This window comes from Rutilus rutilus, assembly GCF_951802725.1.
Source record: "Rutilus rutilus genome assembly, chromosome: 2".
Taxonomy (NCBI): domain Eukaryota; kingdom Metazoa; phylum Chordata; class Actinopteri; order Cypriniformes; family Leuciscidae; genus Rutilus; species Rutilus rutilus.
Genome location: NC_140210.1, coordinates 15,146,619 through 15,163,137, shown reverse-complemented (window position 1 = coordinate 15,163,137; position 16,519 = coordinate 15,146,619). Strand labels below are relative to the sequence as shown.

Here is a 16,519-nt window from a genome sequence, read left to right as displayed (position 1 = left end):
TGTTTTAGAAATGATTAACACCACCAGTCGGTATGATTTTTTAAAATTTGTGAAAAGTCTCTTAATGCTCACCAAGGCAGCATTTACTTGATTAATACAGAAAAAAAAACTGTAATATTGTGAATTATTACAATTTAAAATGATTTTCTATATTAATATATATTTTTACATTTAAATGTATTTGTTCAAAATACACTAAAAACAATATTGTGTAATATGTTTACAGTTTAAATGAACTGTTTTCTATTTTAATATATTTTAAAATGTCATTTATTCCAGAGATGACAAAGTAAAATCATTACTCCAGTCTTCAGTGTCACATGATCCTTCAGAAATCATTCTAATAAGCGGATTTGGTTCTCAAGAAACGTTTCTTTTTATTATCAATGTTGAGAACAGATGTGCTGCTTTATGGAAACCGTAAAAAACTAATTATCTTCTCAAAACAGCATTTATTGGAAATAGAAAACTTTTGTAACAATGCAAGATTTTATTGTCACTATGATCAATTTAATGTGTCCTTGCTAAATATATATATATTTTTTTAAAAACAAACAAAACAACAACAACAAGAAACTTGCCAACCAAAAACATTTTAACGGTAGTGTATATATTTTCAAAACCTGAGCAATCATGCCTTTGCCATATACTGCATGTTTACACAAATGTGTCATCCAGGCATCATTCACATATAGTTACAGAGGTGACAAAACCTACCTGGATTTTCCCTGTCTGCAGAACTATTTTTGCCTCTGGTGAGAGATACTCCTTATCATTGACAAAATCCTGTACATAGGAACAGATGGAATGAGTTCCGTAGCAAGGTCACATGTAAAGCGTAATTATGGATAGTCAGAGTGGTTGTTACCTTATCAGGTGGGGTAAAGAACTTGCTAGGCAGCACAGGATCTTTTGGGGAGTCCAGATGACATGAAGTGCTCTTGTTTGCGATCACAAATAATGCCACATCACACACAATGTAAAGTTTCTGTAAATGCATGAAAATAGAGTAGAGTAAAACACACTGGGATTCAGAAATACAAAAACACTATGCATGATGTGTTAATGATACGGACCTCGTTTGCCTTTGGGTCGTCTGGGGACTGTGCATCTTTTGTCTGTTTGATGTTCTCTACCATCTTCCTCAGAAACGAGTGGCTGTTATTCTCATTCTTTGTCATCAACACCTCCAGCATGAACCACAAGCACCTGATAAAATACATTTTCATCTGAATTGGTTTAAAAAGTTTTAAAACAAACATCCTGTGAGAACTTTAGTGTCTGCATCTACTCACTCACAGAAATAAAAAGAGAAGGTTTAGTATTACAATTTGAGAGTATTAGTAAGATCATGTGGCTATCTGTGTGTAGAAGGGGGAAACGGCAAAAGTGTGTGAAAGCAGAGTCCTGCACAGGTCCGATTTTGTAAATCCGCACCCGCAGTGCTTAAAACCGTATCTGACCCGTTTTCCGACAGCAGCACTAATTAAAATCTGCACCCGACCCGCTTAAAATAGAACCGACACCCGACCCGCACCCGAAATAAAATCAGTTTAGCCTATCACATTATAGACACACTTACAAAAATGTTTATTGCCAGGTCACAGAAGTTATTACACGACAATTAACACAAGGACAACTTCAGCCGAAGCTGTCAAAGGCCGGTACATGAAGAACATGGCAAACGTAAAACTGAGTAGCCTTGTAACATCTTACCAATCGAACAGACGCGGCTACAACACTATATGCCACGCAATTTCGTCTAGCCTACATCTGACAATTTAGGGTTCAAACACGCCCTGCACACCACACATACTTAACAGTGTTAAATTTGAAAAATACTGTTCGATAAAACTGCTTGGTTTGTTACCACAGTTATCTGCGTGCTTCCTCGGCGATGAAGTTCCACATTTGCGGCTATCCAACACGAAAATGCATGCAGCAAATAAGCCTTTCACAATATTTTCTTCAGATAACTCCAAATTTCTCCCACACACTGGACTTGATTTTTTTATGACGTATTGTCGACAACTTTACAATCTCCACTAGCTATTCTTTTCTTCAACTCCTCAGCATCCATCTCGACGACTGCAAGCAGATCGCGCGCGCGGTTATGATGAATTTTTAAAAGTGAAAGTAGCCTAGGTAACGTTATAGATCCTGGGAGGGCGTGGCGCGTGGGCACAAATAAACTGATGTGGATTGTAAATTATTTTATCAACTTGAAATACAGGTCAGGTATGGGTACAAAGGTACAAATACAGGTATGCATATTTTTGTAGATGTGTTCCTAAAAATATGCATAGCCTATATTTTAACTTTTGCATGTGATTGTTTTAAACCCGTGTTTAGACCCGTGTTTAGCTCGTGTCCGACCCGACCCGCACCCGTATCCGACACAGTTGGATATTTTTCACCCGTTTGAGCAAAATTTGCGGGTCACTCGTCGGGTACCCGCACCCGTGCAGGACTCTATGTGAAAGTGTTTAACACTCATACTCTTTGACGTCTCTGATCTGCTCCAAATCCTGTGGCTTGGTAAGGTCTGGATCATGAGCTAGAAGATGGATCATGTATGGCACCACATATTCTGGCAGGAGAGATAGCAGCTTTTCTGAAAAACAAAAATGAGAGAACAGGCAGGATATTTAGGTCTGTGTCATTCATACAATCCTGCAGAAAATACAGTTATTGCCTCAGTGTTATACCAAAAAACTGAAATGTTATCTACCATGGGCCATGGGATTCTGTTTGATGTACTCTCTGCGGACACTGATGTTCTTGAGTAGGCACTGTCGGGCATGAGCACGTCGCTCTTTCACTGGGTCTTTAGCGCACAAAGCAAACACAGCCATGTACTCCAGTGGCAACAACAACTTCACCAGAGCAACATGTAACTTCTGAGCAAAGATCTGCCGCACCTGATAGCACTCATCCTATGAAGATAGGGGAAAGGGAAGGAAATTCAGAAAAACTGCAAAGTTGTGGTAGTATGGCTAATATGTGCTTTTGTAGCATGCCATAATATGTCCACTTATGTTAGTCAATGTACCAACAGTTGTAATTTAAGCTCTCACAGACAACTGTTTTTGCTGCTGTACTTCTAAGACCTTTAAAGTCATAAAATGACTTTACAATTATGCATTTGCAAGACTCTTTCATCTAATGTGTCACTGTATTCGAGGTAACACTTAAATGAAATTACTGGACTGCACATAATAATAATGTTAAATTCACTTGTAGCATTTAAACTGATTTATAGATAGTTTTTATTTATTTAGACAGTATAGAATTTGAAGCCATTATAACAAAATCATTGTAATTTTAAGCACATCCCTAAAAGTAGTCTTGTGCTGAACTCACATTAATGACGAGTCCACAGAGCTGGAACTGTTCTGGGGTGATGATGTCATGGTAACAAGGCTCTTGTGCCAGTTTCATGATGGCGCTCCCCGCTGCAAGCCTCAGTCGAGACATGTCAGACTTGCTGTGTCCACAAACACACAGGTTAGAGGGCCCATTACAAGATTAGAGCAGCTTTCATAATTACAGAAAATTACTTGGGGGAGTCTTGACACCCAGTTAGTACCTGATTTTCTTCTGCTCTGTGAGGTCTCCCTCACTGACCAGCATGGCTGAGAGGAGTCTGAGAGTAGAGTTAGCAGATTTAGACTGATTATTCCTCATTCCCAGCAACCAGCGGACCAACAGCTTAATGGCTTGCACCTGGAAACACAGACAGACATGCACATGTATACACACACAAATCAACAAGATAAGTTGTTTTCAACCTGATTACTCAAAGACGTTTACCTTAGCCAGCACTTCAGGGGAAACCTCATCATCAGCTGTCCAGAGCCGCCCATTCTTGTTTCCCACAGACTGACAGGGAAAGAGGGTTAGTTTACCATGCAAGGCAATAAAAGGTATGCCTACATGCCTAAAGCAGAATACTACATCAATATGCTCACTCTGTCATTCATCAGAAGGTCCTTCACGATAAAATTGGCTACGATTGACTTCATGGGTGACGCAAATTGATCCGGGGCCAGCATGGAGATGTGTCCAAGAGACACGAGTGGAGTGATCAGCTGTTCAGGCACATCTGCATTCAGACTGCGAGACAATGGCTGAAGAGACAGAGAGAAAAAGGCATATCTGAAAAACTTGCATGTAGTAAAAACTCAATTTCTTTCATTATCGTAACGTTCACAGGATTTGACGGTCAAAAAAAGTAATGCGTTATACATTTGGTAGCATTTTAAGCAAAGACTGCGTTTGTGAAAATGCTTTTATGCACATAGATTTACCTCAAATATTTGTGCTAACTGGACCTCTTTGTTGTGAAAGATGGCATGGATGCAGTTGACCGCCTGTTTGGCCTGGTGGGGGGTGCCTCGTTTTGCCTTCTGATGTAGTATGGGAATTAGAGTCCTGTACACAGATTTAGAGAACATTTAACAACACATTTTTAATTTGGTATTAACACAATTGATGAGACTGAAGAGTTTGTATCAGTAAGTATATAATGAGTTTAAGATGTTGTTACTGGCTCCAAACAGTTGTGTGTATGCATTTGGGAGGTGTTCATACGAGCGGATTTGTGGCAGTTCTGTCTCAATCTTTTGTCCTGTGTTTCTGAAGATCTGTATTGCTGCTTCCGCCACTTTATCGTCCTCCATCTTCAGACACTGCAGCAAAGACTCATAAGTCTCAGCTGAGTGGAAAGCAGTGGGGTGAGTAAATGACAAAACCTGAGGTAGGGAAAACAGAACAGCAAACTTAGAACTTTTTTTGGTCCGGACAAAAAACAAGAAAGAAAATACATTTAGTCCTGGTTCGCTTAGCATTCACACTGTCATTTGTAACACTGAACCTAAAGATTTTATGATGATTTTATGGATTTTATGATGTATATTTTGCGAGGAAACTTGTCGTACATCCAAAACAATGCTGTGTGCTGGGCCAAATGCGCTCGCTGTAAGTGCGTACAAATGATGGTATATGATGGAGCTGACAACACGTGAAGAGCTTATAAAAGCTGTAATGGTGTCAAAACAGCAGCACATCAAACACGCAAATGACGATCTGCTGCGAGAAGTTGCGGTTCTGATGCCTGTACTGAACTGTGATGGGCAACATCGCAACTATGACGAGAAAAAACAGCTAGGCTTGAGCATTCTGTCCTTTTTAGGGTTGCATCTTGTGACATCATGTCCTGTTTTTGGTTCGTTTACATGTCTTTGGGTCCATGTTGTGTTCATATTTCATTCGAACTGCACCAGAGTTTGTTTGGAAGCAGACCAAGACCCATATTTTCAGCTGTCTCGGTATGCGCACCAAGGTTCAGATGGCAGCTTGTACACTTATTCAAATGAACCACACTAACAGAGCAATCGCACCAGGGTTCCTTTTAATCTAACCAAACATGCCAGGTGTGAACAGTCAAAGACACTTGGTATTAATTGGAACAATAGCCTACGCTTGTGTAGCAATTTACTTTTATTTATATTCATTTTAAATGTGATTGTATGTCTACATAGTACTTAAAGCTTATTTCAAAAGAGCTAGAAATCCTGTTTTCTCTTATATTGAAAACTTTAAACTAGTACATTGTAATTACGAACAGTACCTTGAGCAGCTCAAGTCCAGCGCGGATGGCAGTATCAGGAGTAACTCCCTCATCTTCATCATCAGCAGTGCCCTCAATTGACTTATTTAACAGCTTAACCAGGGCACTGTATACACACACACAAACAAATTATTGATCCAAAAAGTCTACACAATACCTGCAGTTACACTTCATCCCCACAAGATGTCTCACTGTTAAAAAGCTATTCAGACGGTTACACAACCGTTAAGGGGGGGGGGGAACAAGCACATGGCCCATATTGCGCTTATCTCTCTCCCACTCAGTCAGTTTCTCTTTCTCTTATTCATGTTCTCCCTTTATATATGCAGGTGCACTGACAGGCCGTATCAGATACCGTTTATGAAAAGAGAATTCATTCTCTGTGACTGTGCTTCACCCTGCACAGCATTTACGATATTTAGGACTAACTAGCTGCAGTTATTTTGCAAGTGCTCAAATTAGAGTTTATTTAGGCATTGTAGTCAATGTATAGTATTTTTACAATAGTTGTTATAGTAAATATAATAAAATAGAAATAAAAATAGTAAAATATTATTCAAGTTATATTTCTTTGTCAAGATCATTGACCCATCTCTCGTAAATATATATATATTTTTAGTTCAAACTAAAAACTAAACGGCTACAGAACAAAACAGATTCAGCCAGATACCTGGGGTGCCAGTGTCAACAAAGCCTGTTAATCTGAAAACCCGGATGATTGTCATTAACAACTTCTCCCCCCCAAAAAATGCATTTCTCATCTCCTCTTCCCTACCTGATGGCCTCAGAGTCAATGTGAACTGGTGCGATTCTCTCCAGCAGAAATTTCACCATCTCCAGGAATGGGTTTGTGGGTTGCTTGGGGAATGTCAGCTTCCGTGTGATTTCCCTCTGAAAGGAAACTTCACTCTCAGATAACTTGTATCTTTATAATATTAAATACAACTAACATAGCTTGTTAAAGTGTCGGTTGACAGCAAGCTTATAATCAGTTATAATGTATAGCTTGAAAAGTGCAGTGGTAAATGTGTTATTGCCTTAAACTCACCACACACTGTTCAGCCTGTTTACATGAGCAGGTGGGGCTGATGAGCTGCTCAAGCTGAAGACGTAGTTTCTCATCTTCACCCAGAGCCTGATTAAACTTCTTCATAAAGTCCTGAGCTTTGCCTGGGTCTGGGAGATTCTCTGTGAGTGAGTGAGTGAGTGAGTGAGTGAGTGAGTGAAAAAAAAGCACACATTGTAAAACCTGTTGGTTTCAATAACTATTCATTTATAAATGTATATATAGTGTGTACTTACTAGCGATGTTCATAAGTTTTCCAAACATGGCTGTGGTGTTTGCTTCAGACTGCAGGAAGAGAAAAACAACAGTTATTCCTCCACAGCAGCAAAATTGCATTGTACACAGTCACAAAATAAGAAAAAAATTTGACATGGCTGACATCTACACGCAAAAACAGCTCGATTTATATTTGATACAATACCTTGAAAAATATCAATATTCAATACCATATTTGATGCCACTGGGAAAAACTGGCACAATATTAACAGCATAAAATTTTAACAGTAAGTTAATTTACTTTTGATCATAGTCGCAGTTCTTTCAACAACAATTTCTCAGGAGATTTTATAATAACTATAATAATATATTACAAAAGTAATTCAACAACACTGTAAAAGGAATATTTTATAACAAGTATATTCTTGTACTTTAACAGTAGTAAAATTATAATATTTATCACTCAATTTCTTCACTTGCAAGAGTTAAACCCTCAAGCTTTTGTTTTAGCAGAAAACTGCAGGGAGACCTATAAGTAAACTAGCACAATTGCATTCCCTAATGCCTGTTAAACTTGCAGCACTTGCAGGGATTGAGTTAGCTCCATTCACTGTGAACCACTCTGTCACAGAAAACAGATCACAAGCTGATCGTGTGAGCAAAGTGCATGCTTCACTTTGAAACACGCAGCGCATGAGACTATATACTTATTTAAAGGGGTCGTATTATGCTTTCACTTTTTCAACTTTAGTTAGTTTGTGATGATGCTGTTTGAGCATAAAAAGATCTGCAAGGTTACAAAGCTCAAAGTCCACTCCAAAGGGAGATATTTTATTGAACAGAATCCACTTTTCAAGAACTACAACGAACAGCTTGTTTGGACTACAACACACTTTTTCCGGATCTTATGAAGTCATGTTCCTCAGTTAAATAATTCCCTCCCCACGGAATATGCAAAAAAGTGGGTGAGACCTGGTTAAGCTGCGGTAGAGAAGATGAAGAGTGTTGTCGCTGTTTTTTTCACCACGGAAAAAGTTTGTCCAAAGGCTGACAAACTTCAAGAGGGTATTTATTTATTTTTGACACTGTTCCTGAACATTATAACCTCAACGTTTGTCTGTGTGCTGCACATTTTACGGAGAACAGCAGACTTAGCAGATTATTTGCCTCCTTGGTAAACTAAATATGGTCAAATATGGCTGTAAAAAATAAATCTGCATTGTTTAACCTTTTGATGTATTTATATATTTTTGAAATGCAAAAATCTAACCTTTTATTGAAGTTAAAGAATTGAAAGTAAAAAAAAAAAAAAAAAAAAAAATCTAATTATGAAATAAATGTTTTTCTCCAAAACACATTGGGAACAATTATTTGCCCTCTTTATCAAATACTTTTTGCAACCTCCTTTTTCCAAGATAAAAGCTCTGAGTCTTCTCCTATAATGCCTGATGAGTTTGGAGAACACCTGACAAGAGATCAGAGACCATTCCTCCATACAGAATCTCTCCAGATCCTTCAGATTCCCAGATCCATGTTGGCGCTGCTTCTCTTCAGTTCAGCCCACTCATTTTCTGTAGGGTTCAAGTCAGGGACTGGGATGGCCATTGCAGATGCTTGGTTTTTTGCTCAGTGACCCAGTTTTTTCAAGCACTTTGGAGAAGTGTTCTCTTCACAGATGAATCCCGGTTTTCACTGCACAGGGCAAACAGCGGGCAGCGGTACACTGGCAGACAGCGTGAATGGCGTTGTGTGGGTGAGCGGTTTGCTGATGTCACCGTTGAGGATAGAGTGGCCCATGATGGTGGTGGGGTTATGGTATGGGCAGTAGGGCTGGGACAATATATATCGATGCATCGTGAATGGAAAAATGATTCTGGATCGATTCCAATTTTTCAGAATGCATCGCGATTCTCTCTCGAATCGATTCTGAGTTTAGTTTTAACAGCAGACGGCACTGCATGCTTTAGAAACAGCTGTAATCTGCTGGCTTCCGATGCCTTACAAACCACTTGAAACCACTTGAACACTAGAATAAAGTACAAAAAGGTTGAAGTGAATTTCAAGGGTGTTTGCAGTGGGCTGTTTACATTATTCTCGCGTCATAAAAGCATTATGAGGTGCGAGTACATTGCATTGAACGTTCAATGGGTGACATGTCCGTCACAATGCAATATGTTTGGGATGCTCTGGATCGGCGTATGCGACAGCGTGTTCCAGGTCCTGCCAATATCCAGCAACTTCACACAGCCATTGAAGCGGAGTGGACGAACATTCCACAGGCCACAATCAACAACCTTATCAACTCTGTGCGAAGGAGATGTGTTGCACTACGTGAGGCAAATGGTGGTCTCACCAGATACTGACTGGCATTCGTGATGATGCAGCACTGGCCCGAGCATCTTTCACACAGGCCCCCCAGGCCATCGGGCAGTCCTTGTTGTTGATCCCTGCCCAGCGTTATGGTTTTGTGCCAGTCTGAATTAGCGCACTTAGTGCCTGTTTAAACACAAGGCAATGTGTGCTGTTTCTGTCTTAAACGCATGCGAAGCGTATCCATCGACAGAAAACTAGAGGTCGACCGATTCATCGGCCGATTTTTTGCATTTTTAACATAATCGGCATCGGCCAATATCCAAGTGTATCAAGCCGATTATTAGGCAGGCGCATCTGTGGGCAGCCTAGTGTTGTTGTTGTGGAACACGCGTTCAACGCATGCTGCGCCTAGAGTCATTCTCCAGCAGAGTGAGCAGACCTCATCCAGTGCTTAAGGAAGGAGCTAAGTTCCTTGGAGAAAACTCCTTTATATTTAATTAAAAACTTTTGATATGTTACTGCCAACTTAGAGAAAAAACATGAATAGGCGACATGACGTTCGGCTACTTTGAAATTGATAACGTAGTTGAGGTTGCATTAGCACAGCAGAAGGGTTGCGATCATGTCACAATAAGTAAGCAAGAATTTACAGACAGTGAATCTGAGACTTTTATTTGTTCTGTTTGTGTGTCTTATATTTGAGAGGGTTGTCAACTCAATGCAGAGAAATAAGTAATAAAAAAAAGAGACCAACTATATGCTAGTGAAGGACTGGCTTTGCTTTGCTAGGGTTGGGTAGCTACAGACAGACCCAGTGCTAATACGGCACTGGTGCCTTAACGACCGTTATTTACCGGACAACGCGCATTTCTGTGCTTCATATCAATGCTACTGTTATGCCTGTGCTTCTCTTGGATGCTCTGAAAACGGACGTTAGAATAACAGAAACATCGCTTCGCTGCACTTGACACTAGTCAGCAGTTAACTTTAACATTCCGTTAGCTAGTAACTTAGCTGGATTAAACACGGTTAAAATGCTGGCCAAACAGTAGTGTAATGCGTGACTGTATTTCACTGTAGACTAGGGGTGGAACGGTAAATGTATTCGTATTGAACCGAAACGGAACAGGCGTCACGGTTCGGTGTATAAATTTCCACGGAGAATACACGCTATAAAAATAAATAAAACTCGAGTGCAAAGTAATGTGGAACTACTGTTAGATACGCGGGTTCTTTAGGGACACCTAATCTGTAGCGCCGCTTTAGCTCCGGCTGCGATGTAAAGATTGCAATGCGGTATGTGTGTGTGTGTGTGTGTGTGTGAGTGATCGAAAAGTCGCGTGTGTTTAAAGTCGCAAAGTGTTTACTTATATTTGTGTGCAAACACGCGCGCGTGTGTGTGTGTGAGGCGCGGGCGCGATCGAACAGTGGAAACATAAAAACATACTCCGTCATTTTGTTTATCAGGACATCATTCAAACTGCAAAGTGTTTAAGTTACTGTTAATTCAAATGTTAAGGAAAACAAATATATTAATCTGAAATGTAGCAAATTAATTTTCAATTCATTCAGGTACAATTACCAAACATATCTCAAGTTCTTTTTGTCTTTTGTACAAGTGCAGATTGGTAAAGTGTTCAATAAATGTTTTTGTTGAGAAATCTTGTCTATCTTAAGTAATTATCTGTGTTACATTTTATCTTTCAAATAGAGGTTAAAAACAAGCACATAATCGGCCAAATATCGGCCAAAATAAATCGGCAGCATTTATCGGCCATCGGCCGACCCGGATTTCAAAAGATCGGCATCGGCCTGAAAAAAACCATATCGGTCGACCTCTACAGAAAACACATCGGAAGGATTCTGTCTGTCTGTTTCACGCCTTGTTTTTTTTCAACAAACCATATTATAGATGCACCATCAAATCGTGGGTGGAGAACGGCACAGGTCGATATTTACCGAGAACCATTACACCCCTGCTAGGGTCTAGGTAATTAATGGGAAACACTGGTGTGTTTTTGTGTGCATGTTCTAATAAAAGATTCACATATGTAGGTGACAGTATCAGGGACAGTTCACACAAAACACGAGTCATCGGAATGGGGGGGGGGGACGATCTTGACACTTTTTTTTTTTTTAAGTTAAACAACTTTTAACTTGAGTATCATGTTTTCAAAAGTGTAAAAGACGGAAGACACAAGCACAATGGACAAATATTTCCTTCTAGCTCGTGTTTACATAGAAAAACAATGGGGGAAAAAAAATGCAGTGGAATGGAATAACACATTCTGTGTGAACGGCCTCGTAGTGTTTTTGTGTAACTCACTGTAGGCAGTTTGTGTAAGTCCAGCAGTTCTCGAACCAGCCCTCTCAGCATATTTTGACACTTCCACATTTCGTTCAGTGCTCTGAAAAACAAAAAGACACTCTTTCTTGATATAATTGAACACATCAGAAAGATGATTGCCGTTAATAGAAGTACTGTGATACTGCCCAAAACTGTCAGATGAGAACCAGAGACTCTCTAGGCAATCTGATATAGCTTTTGAAACACAAGAATCAGTCGATTAAGACTCACTTGACTGCGTTAGTGTCCAGACAGGCATAAAGGTAGTACAGACACTTCATCTTCTCTTCAGTCTCCAGACTGTGAGGAACCATGTACTGTGCAAAGATCTTCTCCACAAGCAACCTAATACACAAACACACTTTAAGAATCTGAAGTTTCCATATTAGACATGCTGCACTGTTTTAATGAAAATTTTCCAATGAATCACATGAAATCATTTGTGTGTGCATGTGTGTGTGTGGCTCCTACTTGTCATCTATGCTGTTCTGGTAGTAGATGTGTAAGAGTTTGTCTTTGATCCAGCTGATTTTCAAAGCGGTCTCCTTCCCGGCCTCATGGTGCAGACAGTACTTCTTATACAGTTGAGCCAAACCCATCATTCCTTCTTTACGTACACGCCACTGAATCAAATCACACAAATTAACTTTAAAAAACCAGAGGGCTTAAAATTGAGGGATATGTGGGGTTTGTGCTTTGCATTTATATTCTAGCAGGATTTGAATTGGGGCTCCACGAAATATCAAAACAAAACTGATACTGCAATGTGGCTGAGTGCAATTGTCAAATCAATGATTGGATTTCATTTAAATAAATATATGCAGGTTTTAAATGTAACTCATGATACAGTGTTTCTGCATCTCAGTTCAGAGTAAACGAATCTAGCCACCAAGATATAACCAAGCCGCCAAAATGATTAGATAATTATTATTATACAATTATTAATAAAAATTGTTTTTTACAGTACAATAGTTTATTTGGCTTAATATTATTTAAAAATAATCACAATAAAATATTAATTATTTTATAGTCCTAAATGGGTCACATATAGTGGGAATGTAGCCTGTGAAAGAGATTTTTCAGACACAGTATACCCAAGTGTGAACACCCAAAGTTTTTTCAAGTTTTTCCGAATTGTTTAGTCCTAAAAGGATGGTTGACAAAAAAAATTCTTCAGAGTAAAAAGTAATTTTTCAGCTTTTTAAAATGAATGCTCTATGCAGATGCACTCCCTATATAATCACCCCAATCATTCTACAATGATTCACTCTTTCCAAATATAGCTATTTAATTGTTCTATTAAAAATTTGTTTGTCATATTGCAATGAATATTGCAGAAAAACTAAAATATTGCAACGTCAGGTTTTTTCCAGTATCATGCAGCCCTAACTTGAATTATTTTTTGTGTACTTCAGAGTATCTTTCTCACCCTCTTGTCCAACATCCTCTCTCTGACGAACCCCAACAGTTGATCATTCACCAGGTTCAGGTCTTTCTTCCCTGCATTGATGATGGTCACAATGACATCATGTCTGATCGCCTCCTCCGGGTCATGTGATCTCACCTTCAGAAATTCTGATGTGACAAATAGAACATCACAAGTTACACAAGAGTCAAGCGACGCTTAAAATGGAGAAATGATGGAAAAACAGCAAAAAAATCACATTTAACCTGAACACACCTGTAAGATCCTTGGCAAGATCTGGGTGGTTCATCAGGCAGTGGCTGGCAAACTTCACACATTCCAGCCTCACAGGAACATGAATGTCATTGAACCTTTGAGAAAGAGAAAAAAAAAATTAACACTCAAATGATAAATAATCCAAATCAGTCTTTCAGTCCAATTTTTTTTAATGGTAGCCTCACCTGCCCAGAAAACACTGCCAGAGTGGGCGATTCTGAGTGGCCAGTTCAGAGTCTTTTGCTCCAAAGAGTTTAGCCAACAGTTTCACCACAGCCAACCTCTCCTCTCCATCATTACTCTATACAAACAACAACAAACAGATTTATTCTTGAACTAAACAGGTTTGTATGCAAGCAAGTGCACAAGTATATGTGCATTTAGTCACCTTCAATTTGAACTCAAGTTGTGGCATCACAGAGACAAGGAGCAGAGGGTCAATTGCAAAGAGCTCCTGAATGAGGTCAAATACATGCTCAGACAGATCACTCACGGAGGACTTTCCCATCACCAACACCTGATTAAAGAACTACAAAGAAAGAGATTTTTAAGTTAATACAACATCTGAAATAGTATTTTGTCTTTTTACAATGGGAATTGAACACATAATAACAATGAACTGTACTAAATTCTGAAAGGACAAAAAAACAAACGGATGAATGGGACTCACTGAGGCGATGCAGGTTTCGATGGTCTGAACCGTTCTCTTCAGAAGAGTCTTGGCCAGGTCATATGCCTGCTTATTCAAGTTCTAAAGCACAGAAAGAGGTCGAATCACACGCAATCTGGGACTTTACTTGGAAATAAGATGCAAGAAGTAATTTGCCTACTTTGTGAGCAGGGATGAGGTTGATGAGGATTGTGTCTAGTAGCTCCTGCGTCACTCCATCTCCCTCCATGATGATGGAACTCATCAGGTCCAACATGTGCATCTGCACCTTCTGATTATGGCTGTTACTGAAAGAGAAAAGTCCTGATTAAAAAGAGCCCAGTTGCGTAACAGAAGATATGATTAAACTCACTTAAAATTAAACTTACTTGATGACAGAAAAGAGGGTTTTGAAGAGCTGGATGAAGATCTCATTACAGTCCTCCAATTCAAAACAGATGTTGTAGGACTTCACCCATGCCAGGTTCTGTGCAGGTCAAAGTTAACATTTTCAGCTATGACAATTAGACTGCATGCTAAATATTAAATGAAAAACAAAATTGTAATTATTGCTGCTATGTTGCTGATAAAAAAATAAATAAAAGAGCATGAAAATTTAATTTAAAACATCCATATACAAAAAGATATGTCAAAATGCAGAATTGAAAAGATAAATAAGTGAACTGATTGGTTGAATGAACAATCTCACCTCTAGCAAGTAAAAATATCTGTTGAACTGAGGGCTCTTAGTGTCCTCTAATCCCTTCAACTGCCGTGTAATGAAGAGAAAAATTTCCTAGATGTGGGGAAAAAAGTGACAATTAATGACATTGGTGTGTCTGAGCTATAAAGCTAATCTCAGATAGGTGATGGGATTGTGTGCAGGATAAAAAAAAAAAAAAAGTCAGCTTGATGTGAGGTGCAAGTTTGTGATCAGTTTTAAAGTCATACACGTTTAGTGTGTGTCATAAGCAGGAGTTTAGTTTATCAAGAAATTCATATATGAGATGTTTTTCTTTTCAGGAGTACATTTCATACCTTGAGCTTGTCATGTGAGGTGTATGGGGCCTCCGGAGCGTAGATCCTGAAGATGTCAGCGAGACAGCAGGCCACGAGTAACCGTACATCCTTGTTGGGGTTTCGCAGGAAGAACTCAGAGGCCAAGTGAAGAGCCAGAGCCAAATACTGCTGCTTTTCCTCCTCTGAGTCTTGATCCATGTCCATATATGTCTTGACCACCAGCTATTAGACAAACAGGTGTTTAGAGTTTCTCTTATACACAAGTCAAATCCCAAACCATTTAATAACCATTTTGTAAAATAATTAAATACATTTTCTAAAAGGTAAATTCCTCTAAACTTTGAACACAATTCATCTTCTTTTACACATTGCATATCTTTTTAGCAAAATTTTAAACACTAAAAACCTCAAAAGGCACACTGTATGAGTTTAAAGGGTAACTCTCGCCAAAATGCAACCTAGAGTCTTTTTGTTAATCTACCCGAGGCAAACTTTAGTTTAAAAGCATACTTAGAATGGAAACGCCACTTAAGTTTGACCGTATTTTCATTTTCGGTCAAATTGCCTTTTGAATGGGAGTGCTTGGGGCACTACTATGATAGCATAAAAAAAACGCTATTTTTAAAACACAAGGCGGCTCGACACAACATGAAACTTTGCTCGAAGTATCACCATGGGCTCTACACATGAACTCGAGCGTTGAGAACTTTGTTTGTGTACAGAGTTTACTAAAAAGAACGATTTTGAACAACTCACTATAGCTGTGTCCGCCGGCATTTTGACAGTCAAAAATAGTCGATCTCCGAATGTGAACGAACTGACTATGAATTTTAGTATTGCTGCTTATATGAGGATCCTTTTTCAAATACAAGGTCAACATTGATTTTCACTAACGACAACATTTATCTGTGAATTTATATGGAACTAAGCTTTAGGAGCTTTCCATCTTTACTGTCCTCCCTGTTACGTTGCATTCGGAGATCGACTATTAGTTGTGCAATACATGCATTAGTCATCTAGGTAGTCCAGAACGCGCTCCTCACTGAGTCTCAAAGGGAAAGCACTGCGTTTTTCGTGAACGTGATGAGCGCGAAACATGAATCTTCGGGAAGCGCCTGTGATGAGGGCTATCTGAATGTGAAAGTATGTGTCTTTCAGATCCACCGCTATAAACCAGTCCCTCTGCCGAATGTGCGCAAGGATCTGTTTTATCGTGATCATTTTGAACGCGCGCTTAGCAAGTCTTATGCCACTCGGTTCCAATTGAAGATACTCTTTACCGCTATGGAGGAATTTTGTCATGTGTAATGTATTAATAATGCCATCAGAATGCAACCAAAGCACAGGATAGCAATAAGAAGATGGCTATAAGTAATTGTAAATCATACAAAATAAATGCCATGATCACTAGATTTTATACAGGTGTTACTATAATGATTTTGGTAATGGTGATCAGCAATCAAATATTGATAATGTGGAAGTTACTGCCTTTTGCCTTGGCATGACTTCTCACTTTTTGCTGACAATACAAAGGCAGAGTACAGTAACTTTAAAATAGTGGTCAAAAGTCTAGGGCTGTAATCTCCCAGTCGATT

The 16,519-nt window shown here is 39.1% G+C and overlaps 1 protein-coding gene across 2 annotated transcripts in view; it reads right to left on the bottom strand.

Annotated features, from left to right (window-relative positions):
* Positions 1-16,519, bottom strand: part of pds5a (PDS5 cohesin associated factor A) — a 36,603-nt gene that overhangs the window by 6,322 nt on the left and 13,762 nt on the right. For both annotated transcript variants that reach the window (XM_084401839.1, XM_084401840.1), the window contains exons 3-29: positions 14,943-15,146; positions 14,614-14,700; positions 14,294-14,391; positions 14,086-14,212; positions 13,926-14,006; positions 13,644-13,784; positions 13,441-13,556; positions 13,256-13,350; positions 13,004-13,149; positions 12,046-12,197; positions 11,806-11,919; positions 11,554-11,635; positions 6,935-6,983; positions 6,681-6,820; positions 6,408-6,523; positions 5,633-5,738; positions 4,594-4,754; positions 4,311-4,434; positions 3,972-4,130; positions 3,814-3,882; positions 3,590-3,726; positions 3,364-3,487; positions 2,732-2,936; positions 2,500-2,614; positions 1,077-1,209; positions 869-988; positions 718-786 (exon numbers count right to left, since the gene is read on the bottom strand). In XM_084401839.1, the coding sequence (XP_084257965.1) occupies positions 718-786; positions 869-988; positions 1,077-1,209; positions 2,500-2,614; positions 2,732-2,936; positions 3,364-3,487; positions 3,590-3,726; positions 3,814-3,882; positions 3,972-4,130; positions 4,311-4,434; positions 4,594-4,754; positions 5,633-5,738; positions 6,408-6,523; positions 6,681-6,820; positions 6,935-6,983; positions 11,554-11,635; positions 11,806-11,919; positions 12,046-12,197; positions 13,004-13,149; positions 13,256-13,350; positions 13,441-13,556; positions 13,644-13,784; positions 13,926-14,006; positions 14,086-14,212; positions 14,294-14,391; positions 14,614-14,700; positions 14,943-15,146 (3,270 nt within the window). The remainder of the gene's footprint in view (positions 1-717; positions 787-868; positions 989-1,076; positions 1,210-2,499; positions 2,615-2,731; positions 2,937-3,363; positions 3,488-3,589; positions 3,727-3,813; positions 3,883-3,971; positions 4,131-4,310; positions 4,435-4,593; positions 4,755-5,632; positions 5,739-6,407; positions 6,524-6,680; positions 6,821-6,934; positions 6,984-11,553; positions 11,636-11,805; positions 11,920-12,045; positions 12,198-13,003; positions 13,150-13,255; positions 13,351-13,440; positions 13,557-13,643; positions 13,785-13,925; positions 14,007-14,085; positions 14,213-14,293; positions 14,392-14,613; positions 14,701-14,942; positions 15,147-16,519) is intronic.